Source organism: Scatophagus argus, chromosome 14 (assembly GCF_020382885.2).
Source record: "Scatophagus argus isolate fScaArg1 chromosome 14, fScaArg1.pri, whole genome shotgun sequence".
NCBI lineage: Eukaryota > Metazoa > Chordata > Actinopteri > Scatophagidae > Scatophagus > Scatophagus argus.
The window spans coordinates 12,023,202-12,042,461 of record NC_058506.1 but is presented as its reverse complement, the minus strand read 5'-3'; the positions used below and the strand labels follow the sequence as shown (position 1 = coordinate 12,042,461).

Here is a 19,260-nt window from a genome sequence, read left to right as displayed (position 1 = left end):
AACAAGATGAGAGGTGGAGTAGAGCATTCGCCTGAGCATGATCTCTCCCTCCTCAGAAGATGAGACAGCATGACATGCTTCATTCCTGAATCATTTATTACATAAATGCATTTTTCACTTAGGGAAACATGTGATCAATGGCTATGGGCTTTTCAGAACAGCACACGCTACTTGTAAAAAGGTGCATCTGTACATTGCAAGAATGTGTCGTCAGAGAATCAGAGCAGTGTAAAAAAAACATCCCATTAGGGGTGATGATCACTCACACATCATGCTCACTCCACCAAAAACAGTAAATCTGGAAACATTTTTCTGCATGTACAGTATCTGCAATTTATAGTTTCTAGAAAAGTACCTGCTTCATACTTGATACTTTTTTTCTTAGATCCAGAAAGTAGTATCTACAGTGGATTTGCAGAGATATACTACTGACAGAACACCCACTTTTCAGAAATCATAACCAAACTGGATGAGATAGACCGCTGTGCTCAAGTACAACAGCGGAGTGCCTGCTGTGCATCAGTGTGCACACATACGAAGACTGTTTTGATGACCTTGAGCTTTTCTGTTTAAGTTGGTATCTCAACAGTAATGACCGTAAACAGGTCAAAAGAGGTTTGGGAAGAATCTCAAACCCTCAACAGAGTCATCTCTACACAGGTGGCCCATCTTCTCAGCTAGCAACAACCTGGAGGTGAGGAAGTAGTAGAGCGGAGGAGACAAAGACAAAAAGAAAAAATATGTGACATAAAGAATCAAAAATAGTTTCACTGTTATCTCAGTATTGCGTCATAAAACAGGGAGACTTACATGGTGAGACTTGGTAAAGTGATTTACTGTTGTTCATCTGTATCTATGAGTTAACTTACCGCTCTTTAGACAGAAGAACGGAGAGACCCAGCAGCTTTGCAAACTCCTCTGCTGTCAAAGAGCCTTTGTCCGACACCTGCCACAGAGGAAGATGAAGAGATGCAGAAACAAAACAGGCAATTATCTGACTTATCTGTAGATATTTCTCAAACATATATGTCCGAGACAGCATGCCATTTGGTCAGTCTAAACCATGTCCATGTCAGTATAATGTTTGTAATGGAAAAGCTTACATTGTCCAGTGCTGAGGCTATCATTTCCTCTTCACTGTGAGACTGCAGCTGGACCACCATCACACCACTGTCAAACACACGCAGCCTAGAAAGAAGTCAAGACAGATGAAGGAAGGAGTGTGAGTGTGTGTGTGTGTGTGTGTGAGAGAGAGAGAGAGAAACCAGATTTATGCTTATGTGATTTTTTTAATAAAGCTAAAATAAGGAGTTGGCAAAAGAACAACCAGTTTGGGGCAACTACAACCAGTGTGGTAAGGAAACAGACCAATGTTTCTTTTTGAAACCCCAGGAAGTGACAGGAAATGACAGCTGCAGAAGGCTGGACACTTTTCCAACAACAGGAAGTCAGGCAGGAAGAGCCTGGCCTCTGTGAAGCAGGCGCCAATCTCGCCCTATATATGTCTTTAATAACACATAGCCTGGTCTGGATACACAGATGAATGTATGAAAGCTGGCACAGATACATTAGACAACACAAACAAAACTCAAACTCACCTCAACGGGAGTTTCAACGACTCAAACATTTTGCATGCGTTTACCAAATCTTCTGGAGATAAAAGCTGTGGCAAGGGGACAAAAAAAAAGAAAACTTGGTATCTTGACAGGCCATCAAAGATATCTGTGTGGTGTGTTCATGTGTGCACTTATGTGAGCATCACCTCCATCCCTCTGGCGCGGTTGACAAGACAATAAACCTCAGTGAGAGCCATCATACCACCACGCTCCTGAAAGAGGAGGCAAGCAGAAAGAGAGTAGAATCAGCAACAGATTAAAAAGAAAAGAAAGCAAGGTTGAAATGAGTGTATGATCTTAGCCCGTGTAGTAAAACATCCAGGCAAAGATTCACACTGACCTCAAGAGGGGCCTGTAGCATGTCTCCCAGTTGCTTAGCCAGCTGCAAATGGTAATGTGTACCTGATCCATGCGTTTCCCTGGTAACAGGGTTGGCAATACCCATGCTCAGTAAGTATGATTTGAATCGGATTGTCTATAAAGTAGAAAATAACTGTAAATGACAAAATATTGCATCTTAGATCAGCACCATGCAATAACATGACTGTTATGTACATACGGTATGTGCCTCAGGCCTCAGATTAGACAAGATATTTGTACAGTGAGGTTGAAGAGTATTACTTACAGGCTTTAATGATTAAAACTACTTCTGTACATACAGTTATTTGAAACAGAACTGTTTCTGTTTGCAAGCTCTTACCTCATCTTCAGTTATGTCTCCCTGCTTGTCTTTGATCTTGTTGGCTATTGATCTGGACAACTCCACCATCTCTTTGGCCTGTGAGTTAGAACAGACGATAATAAAACAAATCCTATTGCATGGCAGTATATGAGCTTGACACATGTTTGATTTCCATGGCTATGATGTTGAAACAGTCATACAGTGTAACTGTCAAGAGATTATATATAAGAAAGCTTCAAAAAAGGTCAATAAAATAATTCTGTTTTAAAACAACATCGAAAATATGAACATACAAAGAAAAACACTCTTTACCTTAACCATGAGCTTACTGAGGTCCTCAAAGGCCTGAAAATAAAAGAAGCTAAATGACTAATCATGCTAAAAAATGTTCACAATTAAATGATCCCCAAAACTTCATGGCTACAGAGATAATTTAAATATCATTCCATGGTGCCCTCATCCCTATTTAGCTGATGACAAAATTCTTCCTTTTCTTTCTGTGTCATATCTTCCACGAATCTACATCTGTATCATATTGATTTCATTTAATTCATGTTAACACATAACTTCCTGGTTGCGTAACAAGTGTCTCAGCAGCTTTGGGTGAATTCGGGTCAGTTACAATAAATGTTGTTTTAAAGTAGAAAACAACAACAGATCCAAAAATTCATAGAAACTTATTAAACCAAAACAACCTGCATTCATGGTCAAAATATTACATCAAAATATGGCCAAATACAAAACTTCATCTTTGAGGAGGTTGATGGCAGGACACATGGGCACTTTGTTTCTATTGAAATCTATAACTCCATATTAGAGCCATAGCTATGCCACAATCCTCAGTCTGACACACATTTACTGTATTTCAGTATTTTTTCTTTATAGTACCTCAGAAATATTTTTGTCTGTTTCTTTCCTCTTCTCCTCTATCTTTCTCTCAATGCCAACAATCCCCACTGCACGAGTCCTTCCTGCCTATATGATCAACAAGGAAGGAAAAACACACGTGATGAAAGACACAAGTGACTTTAAAATGGTTGGTATTAAACCTTGAAGGACAAGAAAAGTCAGACAACAAATTTATATTGATTTCTGTGTGTTTACCAAAAAAAAAAAAAGAACAATTAAGATTAGTCGAATCTCATATCGGGACACATGACACTAAAGTGAACTGAGAGTATAGCAACCTACATATTTTGACTTTGGTGCAAATCTTGTTACACCTAATTTCATATATTTCATGAAAGTAACAAATCAGCAACATGCATAACAATATAGTTGCACTGCAACAACACTGCCATCCTGTGGAACATAATTTGAATTCAAGACTCAATTTCAAGGTTTAATTTATCATATGAATTTTATCTTTTTTATGAATATATATAAATGCATGAATGAAATGACCATCACCTAATCAACAGCAGTTTTGCTCGTATACGTAGAACTCACAAATCACCTTCTGGCATCTAACTCAAAGAAATTCCAAAAATATAATAATAAAAAAAAAGAAATAAAAAATTAAATTATTATTAGATGACATGAATCTCTATGCAGCTTCCGACCTGAAAGCTGGTGCCTGTGGGGATTGGTTGTGAAACTGGTGTATTCTCCCATCTCTTCTGGGTCATTTCCTCTGTTAGCCTCCTGTAAAACTGCAAGCACATGACACCATGTCAGTTCCAGGTAATTAAGAATCAAATACAGTCTCTTTAAAAAAGGGACCATATTGACTGAACAATAAGTGCACAAACTTTAAACAAAAAGCTATTTTAGCTACCTCGATCTGCCCATGTTCTTTGAAGGACAGCTTGATGAAGGAGTACTTGCTGTGTTGATAGGGACCTGGCTCCTTATTGGCAGTTGTTGGGTGCAGGTGGATAACTATTTTTGCACTGCAGTGTAAAGAATGCAACAATGAAATGATGATGATCAAAACAAACTACTAGTTTCATATTGGAATTAATGCTGTTATCTAACTAATAATGGGTTGACAAATAAACAAACAAATCAATCTCCCCTTATTATCGTTTTCAGTCATTTTTGGTCAAATTACACATTTATGTATAAAACCCCCAAAATACTATTGTTTGCTCCTTTTAAATGTCATACTGATATTCTAATTTTCGTTTTCATTGTTAGAAACTACAAGATATTTGGACCTCTTTCCAATTCCTGCAGCCTGTTCTTCAAAGAAGATGATCTGTGACAGGGGCATGGCTATACAGCATTCCTACAGATGGCGAGACAAATACAGGTCAAGCAAAATGTTAAAGGACAACTCTGGGAACAATAGCACCAATTCTCACACAGTCAATACAGTCAGTATATACAATTTACAGCAGTCTTACATGGTTTTTAAGGTCCCTCCAGATCAACCGATGGGTGCTCAACAAGACAACTCCAACATCCAACTTAGCCTGGACAAATTACAGGAAAAGACCTGGCGTTATTATTTGCTTTTATTGAGTTCCTATGTGTCTCTTTTCGTGTCCTGATCACCTCACACTACACATCAAATTCCCCTAGACAACAACAATAATCTACCTGAACCGCATTAACTACATAGTTAGCACTACTGATTTTTTCAACTAGCTAATATAACATTATTGCGTATAACTTCGCTATCGTAAAACAAAACCATACCTTATCATCACCGTCATACAGCCTGACACCTCGTTGCTGGATCACTAAAGTTTCGTTTATTTCTAAGAGACCATTTGACCACGAAAAGCGGTCCATTTCGATTATTTTTAAAACAATTTTTCAATTTCCTATTCAACTCCTTCGCCGTGACCCATCTTATGTTTACTTCCTGTACGGTGTCCAAACTTGGCCTGACGCTGCCTGCAAAGAAACAGGAAAATAAAACGTAAAGTAAAATATAAATTAAGTAAAAAATTGAACTAATAATTATAATGATTACAGATATACAGTTATATCGACAACATTACTTAACCCAACTTTTTTATTCATTATTTCAATAATTTACCACAGGATGTACTTTTCGTACAGGCTGCCTCAGAGGGGTCCGTAAAGTGTTGACGTTACTAGCGCCAGCTGTCAGTGAAACCTAGCAAGGCTGCTATCTTTCCTAGCGCGTTATTTTGAGATTTTTTAAAATGAATTTTTAAATTTTTCGCTCTCTTTCATAATTATCACTAACATCGGATTTAAAGCAAAAGTGAATTAGCAGATGTACAAATATTGTTTTTGTATTTGTTTTGTCTTTATTGATCTCTACTTAGAATTAAGGCAGCTGTAGCTGGCTAGCTTGTTGTTAGCTGTGGACCAATCTGGTGCAGACAGGTTTTGCACTGCAGATCCTGCTTCTCTTATTTTGAATTCGTTGTTCACGACGGAAAATTATATTCTATTAAATTATACAAGAATATGCAGCTTCATTACGGAGCTAATAATTTACTGCGAATATTAACTGTTTTAGATTATACTTTCGCAGCATGATGAGTTTTTATCAGTAATATCGGATCGTTAACATATAATATTTAGACTTAAAGTCATCCGAATGCATTGTGTTTCCAATGAACTTATCGGTTGTATTGTGAAAAGTTAGTAACGAGTTGCATAGTGTAATAACTGCTGTATTGGCATAGAGGCGAATATTTGTTCATCTTCAATCATGGATAAGAAATCATTTGATATTGTCTTGGATGAGATAAGAAAGGTAAGGAGCGTCTTATCCCAAATTGTGTGTTTGATTTAAGACCTGAAATCATCAACTTTTGGGTTTGACAATTCTTCACTCTGTGTTTTAGTGCGTCCTGACCGATCAGCGTATCAAAGCCATAGAGCAGGTGCATGGATATTTCTCCAGTGAGCAGGTAATTGTTGGAGCAGCAGTAGTGTTATCTAATGTTTACCTTCTGCAGTGAGAAACTCCGTAACCATACATTTGTGAAGTTTTCATAGTACGTTAATACCAGAATTTTACAGTGCTAGCGTTATTGTAAACCTTAATACTGTCTTTCACATCTGCAGGTGATGGAGATTTTAAAGTACTTCTCATGGGCAGAGCCACAGATCAAAGCAGTTAAAGCTCTGCAGCATGTGAGTAATAGGTGCTTTAAATCAACAGAAGCACCAGCGTTTATGGTTTGATAAATATATTTGTCCATTTATATGTAGCCAAGACATTATATAAAATAAGTATGTCAAAACTGCTACAACCCAAGTGCTTGAGAAACTGTAAAATTTTGTGTCAAATTGCTAGCTCTCTCTGTCATTATTAAGTGTTAACTAAACATGTTTCCTCTTCTGTTACCTCTAGAAAATGGTTGCAATTCCTACAACCAAAGTTGCAAATATCTTGAATTGCTTCACCTTCTCAAAGGACAGACTGATTGTCCTGGAGCTAATAGCTTTGTGAGTAAATTTTGAAAATACATTTGAGCACACTGAACACTGAACCTGACTTAAAAACATTGTAAGACAAATTTTGTTTTGTAGTATCAGCCTGTTTGGTTTAGTCAGTCCTGGAAATGTTAAAACTAATTGATTGCTCCTTAAATATTGAATTCCTCTCCTCACACAGGAACATTTCAGATGCTCAAAATTATCGTCCGGTGGAGGATCTGTTTCGCATACACTTGTCTGAAAAGAAGCGTGCTCGCAGGATACTAGAGCAAGTAAGTTCGCCTTTACAAATTAAACTTCATGGTGTTGTTTGTGCTCTAGGTAGGTGAGCATGGAAAGCCTGATTGCTAATCTTGTGTGTCTTGGTGTCAAAAGTCCTTGTGGAGTCCCTTTGGTGGCCCTAAAATCCCAGAAAGCAGCTGTTGCCTAGTGAGATCTATTGACAGACAATTAATGCAATTAAAAATAGAAAAACAATCTAATAAATAAGCTTGTAAAACTGGCAGACTGCATGTGGTAATGCATTATCTTTGACACCCTTAGTAATTATAACAAAATTTTTAATGTATGTAGAATGCATCACACATGAAAACACACACACGATTGCTTAAATACCTCTGTCTCACCAGGTGTGTAAGGTAGGCTGCAAGGCTCCTGTAGCCATGATCTCTTCCTGTGGAATAATACCAGGAAATCCATACCCTAAGGGCAGACCCAGCCTGGTCAGTGGCACGTTCCCTGTAAGTATTTGTAGATCTTAATATCTTCAGTTCAACTTGTTTCACCTCCATGTCTGAGAATATTAGTGGGTTTAGAATAAGGTTTAGAATCTCTCTAATCATTAGCACTGTTTTTTAGTTTACAAAGTGCTATTACTGGTAATAGCTGGTAATTTGTGACTGGTAGAGAGAATTCAAATGGTCTGAAATAGATACTAATAAGGGTGTTTTTTGTTGTTGTTGTTGTTGTTCTTTATGTGGTCTTGTTATTGTGATTGAAGTGCATAGGACAAAAGTGGCACGTGTTTCTGAAGGTTGTTTTTCTTTTTTATCTGCTCAAAGTAAGCCTGACCGTGGAATTTTGTTTATTTTCTTTTATAATCACAGGGAATCCCTCCTGTAAAGAAAGAAGGGGACAAGAAAGAGGACACATCTAATATGGAGGGGAAAGGAATTGCTTCTCGGATCCTTGGGCCTTTCAAACCTGTAAGTGCGAGAATGGGAGTCACTGACTGATGATGCAATAGTGTGAGTTGAGTATGAGAAAAAAATCTCATGACTGAGTGACGAAGACTCACATGACCTTATCTGCACATGATAAAATTTTAACACACATTTCAGGCCTTGTTACGTAAGCTAAAGCTAGACGATGGTGAGAGTGCCAAATAGAATGTATTAAAGACTGTACAGTAGAGGCCTTAGAGTAGAGAATAATGGATTGGTTGACCCGCTACACACACAGAAAACATATATGAGTAAGATCTCATTAAGGTGTTAGTTACCTTATATAAAAAAAACTTCCTTTATAGATACTAATTTGTCAGAATTATATGATCAGATAAGTGAATCATGTCTTTTTTTCTTTTCCCTTTATAGTTCCCTTCAAGCTACAATCCTCATCGGCCTGTGCCCTACCCTATTCCACCGTGCCGACCCCATGCTACCATCGCACCAAGTAAGAATTAACTAACATACACACACTTTACTCACACAATACATTTCCCTTCCCTGTACAACTTCAGGGAACAAAACAAAAAAAATGACAGCAAAACAAAAATTGGAATCCTAATTTGAGCTCGTTCTAGTACAGTCAGATATGTTTTTATTTGTTTGTTTCAACTTCCATCTGGGATTGGTTAAGGTATTGTGAATGGTGGAGGTGATTCTTACGATTGTGTGCGTATGTATGAATGTGTGGTGGATGCTTTTAATATTTACAACTGCTACTCAGGTGCGTACAACAACGCAGGCCTTGTTTCTATGGGAGGGGTTATAACAGCCAACGTGCCCCCTCCCCCCTACAACTCTACCCACAAATTAGCAGGTATGATTCGAGAACGTGTGCGTGTGTGTGTGACCGCAAATAGACACTCTTTGAAGCTTGCTGCCTAGCTGCCTGGCATGCTGCTTACCTGCTCTTCTCAAGCTTAAAGCCATTGTCAGGTGAAGAATGTGCTTCTTATGTTTGTTGAAGTACACTGAGTGACCAGAAACCCAACCCCTCCCCCCCATACAGCAGCTGTGTATTGGATTCCTTTAATTTAGAACTGTTTGAGACATATTAATTCAATTCTGTGATTTTGTTGTACTATTTCCGTCTCCTCCAAATGCAGATGAAGTAAATGAAATGGAAATTTTAATGAATCACAGTCCATAGACAATAATAATGTACATGGTGGTACCTCTGCTTTCTGGTCAGTCAATGTAGCAGTATGTTTTAGTGAAATGCAAAGGTGGGCGTTTGGTTGCCTGGACTGAGAAGTGCCTCAGACTAATCATAAATCTTTTCTCTCTGTGTGAGGAACCATGCTTTGTTCTGGCATTTAACATGCATCGCTTTGGAGAAGTTATTTTTTGAATGCGCTGTCTCGTCAGTTTTCACTGTTGAAATACATCTTTTAGGGCCTTTGGGGACATATGTGGTGTTAAGCGCAGCAGTGTCTCAAGTTCCATTATGTTGACAAATATTCAAAGCAGTCTTGAGAAACGAACTGTGTATAATGATGATGATTTAATTTGCGGTGACCAAACCAAATAAGTCATTTAAACGTTTCCCCAAAGGTAAGAAGAAGACATATTCCAATGTTGAAAATTGCTGGGTTTTAAACAAGTTGCACGCAGGGATGCTCTCTGGCTATTCCTCCTTGCTGATGTCTCTCTCTCTTTTTTGTGTGTGTGTGGATCACTTCTTCTCCCATAGTTTGTTGGGTTTTAAACTATTTTGTTTGTGTCCTGGAATGAAATATAATTTGAGCTACTAATCAGAACAAAAACAAAACAAAAAAGAGTCATTCATTGTAACAGTGTGGTACTTTTTAAAAGTAATGCCTAATGTCAGATAATAGTTATGATTTTTAGATTAACCTTTTCACCAACTATGATCTTTTTCTGCCTTCAGGTTATGCCAAACCAGGCAATCTGCAGAACACCACACCTGGAGTCAACAGCGGGCCCCTCACCATCCCTCATGGATCCACGCCTTCTACCCCTGTCCCACCTCAGGCCTCTCCTGCCCAGCCAACTCCCACAACCCCTATCACACCAGTTTTCCCCGGCATGGTGCCCTCTCACAACCCTAATGCCCCCTCTCCCTCCCCTGCTCCATCCCCATCTGTGATCAAAGCAGGACCACAGACCCCCAGTGGCCATGCTACACCTGTACCTACACCTTCATCTGTCATTAAAGCCCATACCCCTTCAGGCACCCCTTGTGGAACTCCTGTTCCCGGGAACTTCTCTTCTTCCCCCTTCCATGCCGTTTCCCGACCAAGCACCCCTGCTACCTCCCGCAGTGGCCCGGACCCCTTATCTCAGACGAACTGCATGGGCTCAGCGCAGCAGAAAGTTTTTTCCACAGACCACCAGTCAGGACCCACCCTCCCAGGCATACACCCACAAGCAGGTAACCCATCTGGGTCAGTGATACGAAGTTACACCCCCTCTGGACTGCCATCTCTCACTCCTGGATCATCCACTCCAGTTATTCCGAGCTGTTCCACTCCAGGTCCAAGTCCCAAACCCTCCCCAGCTCATTCTGCACAGGTTCAGGCTGCCATGGCCGCGGCTGGAGCCCTGAACAGACACACCGGAGGTAGTAACAGTGGCAGTAACAGCCCCGTGCCCTCTGCTTTCAAGGGCACTTCTCGCTCTGGCACGCCATCTGTTAGCTCTCTGGTGGTGCCAGGTTCTGCACAGGCTGCCCTGGCACGTTCCTTTGGTCTGTCACACCCTTCAGGTTCTCCTCAAGTCTCTCTCTCTAGTCCTGTTGCTATCACCGGCCTCCAGGCTCTGTCCTCCAGCCCAGCACCCTCGCATTACCCTGGCCTGCCCCCCTTTCCCTCCCTTTCTTCTTCTCTCACTCCTTCCACAATCCCTGCATCCATGCCCACAATGCCTCCCACTAGCAATATTGCGAACCATCCACCAACCTCCATCTACCAAGGCCTGGCTTCCAATGCAGCCCCCAGGGCAGCCTCACCTTTTGGTCTGGGCCTCACCTCTGCACCCTCTATATTCCCAGGCCTTCCGCCTGGCCCTAGTCCTGCTGCCTTCCCAGGACTGGGGGTTTCAGGAGGACACAATGCTGGGAGCCCTGTGTTGTCTTCTTTCATGGGACTGCCGGGGGCAGCTCCATCTTCAGTCGCATCAGTTGCACCGCTGCAGGCAGTAGCTGCTGCGGCAGCAGCTGCGGCTGGAGTTCCATCGTCATCGCCAGTTTTACCAGGTTTTGCATCTGCTTTCAGCTCCAACTTTCAGCCTGGGTATGTGAGCTTTGATTTACTGGCATAATTTAATTTAGTTTACGTGAAAAGTTCATAACAGCAAATGATGTTGAGTGTCTTGTTTTATACTGTGTTTCTAGTGAGCCCAGTCAGTCACTGGAATTAGATCTCCACTCGACTGATTTCCTTTTCTTCAGTGTACAGCAGCATCATCAATCATGTCCATTATTTTTTTCTGCCATAGATTTTATGTGCTAAGTGGAAACTGTTCACCTTCAAAGTGCAAAGTCCACTTGCACTCCTGCTCAGGAGTATCAGGCTTGGACTTTGGCATGTGTTGCTGATTCTACGATGTGATTATTGTTGGGCATATACTGTGTATAGCATATCATTGAACAAGTCTTGCAAGCACATGCAAGAGCTATTTAATTAGCAACCAGTGTTTATGTTTGTGGGATATGGCAAAACAGAATAGAGGGAAAAAAACAGTATGTACACATAAGCTAAATGACATATCCAATTGTACACCACTTTTACTTTACTACTGCTGTTATGTTTCAAGAAAAAATATTCATTTGAAATTTACACAAATACTGGTATGTACCTGCCTTGTATTTGATTGAACAGATATGAGAATGATGTTGATCTTTTCACCTTACTCGGTGGTGAAAAGATCACATTTCATGAAAGTTGTATTTTATCGCATTAGATTTAAAAATAAGGTCTGTAAGCACTGTGTAACATTTTGTTTTAAAAGCCAGGGGATACAGAATGATACGGATTAGGATCATTTTCGAATTAAATTAGAATTGTGTGTATTCTGAAGGTAATTATCTTTGTGTTACAGGTTGAGTAGTGGACTCCAGCCTCCAGGAAGCAGCGGGTTCCCCAGCTTGCTGTCCTTCCCTGGGGTGCCAGGCTTCTCTCCCTCTGCTTCTCCTGCTGCCCTTGGTGGCCTCCACAACCCAACCGTGCCGTCTGCCCTCCTGCAGGTAGACAGACAGACACACATACATAGCTAAGTATTTGAATGTCAGTTTGATAAAGCCTCACTCTCACTCTTTGTCTCTCTTCTGCTTTGTCTTTCTTCCAGGCTCATCCCACACCTGCTTTGGAGAGCTTTCCTCCTCAGCCCAACAGCTTCACCAATTACCCTCCAGGTCCAGGAAACGCCTTCCCTCTCCAACCAGGCCTGCACCCCCAGTTGGGCTGGCAGTGAAACTTGCTATGTGCTTTGAAACACCGTCACACACCCTGCCCTGCTCCTCTGCAGTTGACGCTTTTAGTATTTGGCCTTGAAAGCTGTGTAGCTCAGGGCAGATTGAGAGTTACAGTAATGTGTATATTACAGCAAAAGTGACTTACTGCAACACGGAACACTATTGTAAAAGCAGCTGAAATCATAAATGGGGGAGATGGTTTTGGTATTATACTATTCATAGTGAACAGTTGTAAATATCAGTTGTCAAAGTTGTTAGGTTTTAAGTAGACTGTGACTGTTTTTAATGTTAGCTGGCCTTGGCTGTTTTTAGGTTATGAACATTTATTAGTCAATAATGAATTATAGAAAAATTGAAAAATGTACATGATATCATGTAATGACTTGACAGTATGCTCATGTGGTCAAGTATCAGTGGACAGGACAGGATTATGATGCCTATTGGTTGCCCTGGATTGGATACTTTATTATGACATTCAATTTTTAGGGGACTTAACGACAAACGTATTTTTAAGCGGAGACATAATGAATATTTTGAATCCTTGTGCTGTGTCATTGGTGGGAGTGTTGTACACAAAAACATGCATACGACAGTTCCACTTAGGTTTCACTTATTTTCCGTGCGGCTGTCTGCAACTCATATTTTGTATGTTTATGAAGTTTTTTTTTGACAGATGACACGTACTTACATTGTAATTACAGTGTTTGACTATTCATACTATATGCAGATTCTGCTGAGAAGCCTTTGTGGACTTGTAAAATATCAATAATGCATTGCAACATAGTGAAAGCTGTAATGTTCTTTTACTCTTTTCTTTTTTACATTATGTTGTTTTCATCCATTTTCCTGTTTTTTGTATTTGCACCTATTTTATTATTTTGTCTGTAAACTTCTGGCTGCTGTAGCTGTTGCCCTATGTCTATTTCTATTCTGTGCAATGGCAGAGCTATGAGGAGACCCCCTTAAATAAAATGACTGGAGACAAAATGGACAAACATCCATCCATCCATTTTCTATACCGCTTATCCGTCAGGGTCGCGGGGGGGCTGGAGCCTATCCCAGCTGACTACGGGCGAGAAATGGACAAACAAAGAAAACAAATTTTATGTCACTTTTTGTAATATCAAAAGGCTGAACAGTCTAATATTACTGCTAGTGCTCCAGGTGAAACAAAGCTAATTAATATGGAAAAGGGACAGATTACAGATCGAATAGAAATACTTTAGTGATTATATATATTTATGACAAATTACAGCAGATACTAGAGCACTGAATTCATAAGGCTGTGATTAGTTAGGTCTTAAATGAAAAGCAGCTATTGTCTTATTTTATCAAAGTCCTTTTATAGCTATACACACTGCTTATCACAGCTTGTTGTGCAATGCACAGCTAAGACTATCCAATATGTCACTCATAAGCCCACACCCACAATAAAAGTCACATTTTTCCATTTTAGTCATACTTTGATTGGTACTATCGGTTTAATCAAACATATTAAATTGTCATCTCCAGTATGATTTATAATTGTGAATATGAAATAAAGGTGTCTGTGGTTTCTTAAAATTCTTAAAATGTGATGAAAAATTTCATGGCACATTTAATCTGACGTTACATAGTTTTGAGTTTTGTAGGAGTTATGTAGGAGTTTGGCATTCTCCACCTCAAATAAATATTATCAGTTGTTTATTTTAATTATTTCATGTCTATAATTTTTCTGTAGGTAATATTAAGAATTGTTTCACCATTGAATCATTCACCATGCTATTTACTAGAAAGGAAACTAGTTTTACAATGTAACTGTCATTTACAATCATGTTTCCATGTACAACTATGTGTAGTAGTAGTAATCAGTGTGTACAGACTTCTGCTGGAAGTTCAGACTTCTGCTGGATGTTCAGACACCATAAAACTTTGGTAAATACAATACGGACAGGAAGACAAGAATTTTAAAATTAAACTGAGTCTAGTCAAATATTCACAGATGTCAGACTTTCAGGTAGTTTCTCATTCCAGTAGGGAATCAGACAAAGGACATTGTCTGCATTTCCTTCAAGAGAAATACTGAGAGTAAATTATTCGTTGATCGTTTATTACTTTTAATTGGCTTGGGGCTGGTAAGATTCACTATGGAAAAATGTTCTCAGATTATATAAGCATCATGGAAAAATAACATGTTAGCATCAGGATAATAGCACTTTGTTGATGATCAACTCAGAGTTGGAGCCACTCCTACGTCTGCCTCCTCCAGCAGTACAACTTTAAAAGGCCGGGTGACTCCCTCCTCATTAGATTCACTTGAACAATCTCTGTCAACACCCTTCCCTCTCACTTACAACGAGCATATGGAAATGGAGAACCAAAAAGGAAGCCACAAGAGAAGAGGAATGAGCAATGAAGATTTGATATGTAAGATCAACCACATTGACTTTGCTGTCTTTTCTTTTGAGCTTTAATGGTACATAACTAGCTGCGTTAACTAAGTAAAATATTACCAGCAGTGGTTTAAGACTTAGATTAGTTATTGCGGTAGTTAGTTATTCTTTACTTTTCCCTGAACTACACGCTCCGTATTGAGTGTGCATAGTCATTATGCTTTCACTTGTGTAAGCAGGAGTGTGCATAGGCCTGTGTATACATGAGAGTTCACCTGTGCAGCCACAGAGACTAAGGACTCCACTGGCACGGAGACAGAGATCACATGTCATTGAGAGAAAAGAGAAAACTCCCACAAGCATATGACTGTGACCATTTGTGGCTCCTTTTATTTGTGCGTGTACGTCTGCATTTTTGGTCCACAAAGTCAGGTGAAAAGGGAACTGTTATGTTGGGTCACAGGTGAGCTTGGTCATTGTGTCCATGTTCCTTAATCTGGATTGCTCAAGAGGACTTGTTTTCACATCAAAGGTTGTGCAATGTAATCGTTTTAACAGGCTTGTTCTGAGCAACCTTTTGGAGAGGATCACGTTACACAGACCACTGTGTAAACATCATTTACATACATTCGCTTTCAGTCAAGTTTTATTGATGATATAACAGAAATCAATTCAGATTATGAATTCATTTTTGGGGGGTTCTCATTTATTCAAATGGCTTATAAGGTCTTCCATACTAACAAGCAGATGTTGGCGCTATTTTTAAAACCTATTCAGTTGGAAAAAATATACAGATGTAATGAAAACTGGCACAGCTTGACCTTTGATTACATCTTCACAGTTCTCATAAACTCTTAACCAATATACACATGACCTTTCTCAGTAAATATAGATCACAAGAAACACTGAAAGTGAATTTCACATTTTGTGCAAAGGCAGAATTTCCTCCAACAGGAAGCTCCACTTTGTGTGTTTTGACTAACAGGAAATTATAACAGAAGGAAGCAAGGGCCATGAAATTGAGGTTTTGTGCAAATTAAAATTTAAACATCATCCTCTGACAGTGTAATAATGCAGCAGATTGCTCAGTGTAATGGCCAAGCACGGACAGATAAAGGTTGGAGTGCTGCTGTTAGCACTGGAAACAATGTGGTGTGGTGTGCAGATACTCACTTAATGGCTTTCTTTTACTGCCATAGTGGCACTCAGAGATCAGGTTACTAAAGTACACATTTTACTCTTTGTACTGTGTGTGTGAGAGAGAGTCTCTCTGTGTTTAAACTATGAGTTTCTGTCTTTCAGGTTACAATCCATTAAAAGCAGATACTAATGATAATAATGTTCTGTTTCAGAATTCTCAGAATGTTTCAGAATGCGATATTAATTACTCCTGTTAACACAAAGCATTTATTTATCTGAGACATTCAAAATGGGTTAATTTGCTCTTCAGTTGAGGGTTAAAGGCTTTACTTAAGGTCTCCTGTCTTGTAAGACATGCAAGACCTGTTACTTTCTTACAACACAGAAGCTTTCCTCTGTACTTCAGATGTTCATTCATGGTTTCCCAGTATGTCAAACACACACTGTCATCGCTCTCTGTCTCTACAGCTGAACGTACGGGCTCTTTAGGATGCATCGGCTGGGTCTTAGTCATACTCTCTGGCATCTTCACATTTTTACTCTTTCCCATCACCATCTGGTTTTGTTTCAGGGTAAGTGAACTCAATAAATCATCACAATGTGTATGAATAACAGAAATCAACTGAGCTGCTACGGTACTTTCTCCCTGCCGGTGTTGCAGATTGTTCAGGAGTATGAACGTGCTGTCATCTTCAGACTGGGCCGCATCACAGACAGGAGAGCTAAAGGACCAGGTAGACAAACTAACATTTATTTATTCTGGACTAACTGTTAAAAAAAATCCTTCATCATCATTTATGCTGCGATATGATAATTTTATAGATCTTTTATTTTCAATCTGTAAATGAATGCTTTCCCTTTTGTCCAAAGGAATTTTCTTTATTTTGCCGTGCACTGATTCCTGTGTAAAAGTGGACCTGCGAACAGTTTCATTTGACATCCCACCTCAAGAGGTAGAACAACACAAAATGTTCTTTTCGCAGAATTTTTTTCAGTTAAAATTTTTGGACGTGCACATGCAAACTGTCATGTATTCTTCCCTTAGATCCTGACCAAGGACTCTGTTACAGTTTGTGTGGACGGAGTGGTGTACTTCCGTGTCAGCGACCCCATTGCCTCTGTGGCCAATGTAACTAATGCTGACTTCTCCACCCGCCTTCTGGCTCAAACCACCCTCAGAAATGTCCTGGGGACTAAGAACTTGGCTGAGCTCCTATCTGACCGTGAGGGCATTGCTCACAGCATGCAGGTACAGAATCTAATACCTACCTAATACCTTTCCTTTCAGATAATATTAATTACTACTGACTGGACAGTCTATGACTCATGACTTTTACTTGGGTATTTCTAGACTATGGTATTCCTTCTTTTTCTTAAGTACATGATCTGAGTACGTGTTCTACCTCTGGATCTGTGCAAAGTATAGAATAATCAATGTAAGCTATAGGTCTAAGTTCTCTCTTTTTCTGTCTTTTCCAGTCTAATCTGGATGAAGCCACAGACGACTGGGGCATCAAAGTGGAGCGTGTAGAGATTAAAGATGTGAAGCTGCCACACCAGCTGCAGAGAGCCATGGCTGCTGAAGCAGAAGCTTCACGAGAGGCCAGAGCCAAGGTCAGTGGATACTGAACACGACACATACACTACATGCGTATGGTGCAGTAAATCACTGTGAATGGACACACGATGTGCACACACAAGCACTGAAAAGCCTAATCTCTCATTCTTGGTCTACTTTTAGGTGATTGCAGCAGAGGGTGAGATGAATGCTTCTCGTGCCCTGAAGGAGGCTTCCCTCGTGATCGCAGAGTCTCCATCAGCCCTGCAGCTTCGCTACCTGCAAACACTCAACACCATTGCAGCAGAGAAGAACTCCACCATCATCTTCCCCTTGCCCATGGACGTCATGTCCCACTTCATGCGAAAGTGACACCACAGTTTACTCTTCCTCTAAAGTCATTGTTGATGATTGTTGACCCATGTGATGTCAGGATACATTTCTGTGTTTCTTTGTGAAATGAAGTTTTTTCAGAATGATGATAGGAGCACTTTTGTGGTTTATATGGCAAAGCTGTAATAAGGCCAGGCTGCTAACCAATATAATTTGGATAAATTCTAAGTGGTATGAATAGCTTGCATGTCTTTGACAGAATTTGCTGTGAAACTAAAATATGTTGTTAAAACCATGCAATAATTATTGTCTCATTCATGATATTATGTGATATTCATCTTGTATATTTTGATACATTAAATATAAAACTTTTAAAAAATATTTTATACGATGTTATACATCTTACAAAGTTTTAGTTGCATCCTGTCTGGACTCTTGAATGACTAATATGATTGTGAATTTTTTTTTATGTTTCTTTGATCTACATTATTGATGAGTTTTCCTAAAACCCTCTGGGCTTCACATCACATTTTAAACAAGCAGGCTTGTTCTATATGTTAGGTTCTTTTAAGACTAGGACCTCAAAGCAGAGACAAACTCACTGGTGAGAGGGAACAAAGGTTCTTTTAATAAACTCCACAAACTAAATACAGAAACTAAGCAGGCTGTGGAAGCAAGGAGCTGACTGACTGAAAGATAACCTTGACAGGAGAATCCAGGTAACTTCTGATGAGCTGCATGCATGAGTAGAGCGAGCAATAATCTGGCAGCAAGCAGGAGTGAAGGCCAGGCTTAAATAGAGGAGAGAATGGGCTGATACAACTCAGGTGTGTCTAAGCTGCCAACAGGAGGAGTCAGCCACACCCCCTGCCACCACAGGCTCTGCAAAAGGAACAGAAAATGGAAAGGTAAACAGAGAGAGCACAAAAAGAAAAGCACAACAGAAAACATACAACGCCAAACCATAACACTATAAATAGTATTATCTTGTAAATTTTTATGATCTTGTCTTCTTTTATGTTAAGCTTGAACCTTATAGTATTGTGGCTGGATATAGAAAAAGATATAGACGACCAGGTTAATCTGGACATCATGTCAAAAAGGAAACAAACTCTAGACTCTAAGTTCAATTCAATTTATTTACACAGTGCCAAATCACAACAACAGTTTCATGACACTTTCCAATTAGAGCAGGTCTAAGCCAAACTCTTTAATTTGAGTTCTGTTCAAGTATACTTTGATGCTTGTGAACAAGAGCAGTCCTGAATATTTAGAGTACCCTCTTAACTAGGGCAAGTATGTATCTAAAATTGGTGTAGAAAGTAAACCCAAATGAAACACACAGAGAGCAGCAGGATTTATCCTAAAAGACACATGGACATCAAGTGACTTGTCTTTAATATTTTAATTACTGTGTTCTCCCCAAAAAACACAAATAAAAGCATCAACATACTGTGTACGTTACATGTTGAACTACCTCATTCGTCATCCTCTAGGCCTCCTATTACGCTACGGTTACATTTTGAC

At 39.6% G+C, this 19,260-nt stretch overlaps 3 protein-coding genes across 4 annotated transcripts; 2 read left to right on the top strand and 1 right to left on the bottom strand.

The window, feature by feature from the left end:
- Positions 1-78: 78 nt before the first annotated feature.
- On the bottom strand, positions 79-5,137 carry vps36 (vacuolar protein sorting 36 homolog). Its single transcript, XM_046411471.1, has 14 exons — positions 4,942-5,137; positions 4,647-4,715; positions 4,458-4,528; positions 4,076-4,190; positions 3,861-3,950; positions 3,187-3,273; positions 2,611-2,643; positions 2,317-2,394; positions 1,957-2,091; positions 1,763-1,828; positions 1,599-1,663; positions 1,104-1,188; positions 870-946; positions 79-688 (listed from the first exon to the last, which is right to left on the bottom strand). Exons 1-14 carry the CDS (start codon positions 5,035-5,037, stop codon positions 607-609), a joined length of 1,149 nt encoding a protein of 382 aa, XP_046267427.1. The 5' UTR covers positions 5,038-5,137; the 3' UTR covers positions 79-606.
- Positions 5,138-5,325: 188 nt separating this feature from the next.
- Positions 5,326-13,327, top strand: proser1 (proline and serine rich 1). Of its 2 annotated transcripts, XM_046411463.1 has the most exons (12): positions 5,326-5,980; positions 6,072-6,137; positions 6,295-6,363; positions 6,584-6,678; positions 6,848-6,941; positions 7,299-7,409; positions 7,776-7,874; positions 8,265-8,343; positions 8,620-8,712; positions 9,787-11,149; positions 11,958-12,102; positions 12,204-13,327. In XM_046411463.1, exons 1-12 carry the CDS (start codon positions 5,936-5,938, stop codon positions 12,327-12,329), a joined length of 2,385 nt encoding a protein of 794 aa, XP_046267419.1. In that variant the 5' UTR covers positions 5,326-5,935; the 3' UTR covers positions 12,330-13,327. The 2 variants fall into 2 exon arrangements, with proteins under 2 accessions (XP_046267419.1, XP_046267420.1); XM_046411464.1 differs by lacking the exon at positions 8,620-8,712 and having other exon boundaries at positions 5,327-5,980.
- Positions 13,328-14,585: 1,258 nt separating this feature from the next.
- stoml3b (stomatin (EPB72)-like 3b) lies at positions 14,586-18,115 on the top strand. Its single transcript, XM_046411715.1, has 7 exons — positions 14,586-14,736; positions 16,311-16,414; positions 16,504-16,576; positions 16,713-16,795; positions 16,888-17,091; positions 17,322-17,456; positions 17,584-18,115. The coding sequence occupies exons 1-7, from the start codon at positions 14,673-14,675 to the stop codon at positions 17,770-17,772; spliced, it is 852 nt and encodes a 283-aa protein (XP_046267671.1). The 5' UTR covers positions 14,586-14,672; the 3' UTR covers positions 17,773-18,115.
- Positions 18,116-19,260: the final 1,145 nt, after the last annotated feature.

Excerpts from the sequence above, each read along its gene's own strand:
- vps36 (XM_046411471.1), bottom strand. The coding sequence starts at position 5,037 with ATGGACCGCTTTTCGTGGTCAAATGGTCTCTTAGAAATAAACGAAACT. Across the intron at positions 2,644-3,186 it reads CAGACAAAAATATTTCTGAG|GCCTTTGAGGACCTCAGTAA; the intron begins GTACTATAAAGA and ends TTTTATTTTCAG. Across the intron at positions 1,829-1,956 it reads TGCTACAGGCCCCTCTTGAG|GAGCGTGGTGGTATGATGGC; the intron begins GTCAGTGTGAAT and ends CTCCTCTTTCAG.
- proser1 (XM_046411463.1), top strand. The coding sequence starts at position 5,936 with ATGGATAAGAAATCATTTGATATTGTCTTGGATGAGATAAGAAAG. Across the intron at positions 7,875-8,264 it reads TCCTTGGGCCTTTCAAACCT|TTCCCTTCAAGCTACAATCC; the intron begins GTAAGTGCGAGA and ends TTCCCTTTATAG. Across the intron at positions 12,103-12,203 it reads TGCCGTCTGCCCTCCTGCAG|GCTCATCCCACACCTGCTTT; the intron begins GTAGACAGACAG and ends TCTTTCTTCCAG.
- stoml3b (XM_046411715.1), top strand. The coding sequence starts at position 14,673 with ATGGAAATGGAGAACCAAAAAGGAAGCCACAAGAGAAGAGGAATGAGC. Across the intron at positions 16,415-16,503 it reads CCATCTGGTTTTGTTTCAGG|ATTGTTCAGGAGTATGAACG; the intron begins GTAAGTGAACTC and ends CCGGTGTTGCAG. Across the intron at positions 16,796-16,887 it reads TTGACATCCCACCTCAAGAG|ATCCTGACCAAGGACTCTGT; the intron begins GTAGAACAACAC and ends TTCTTCCCTTAG.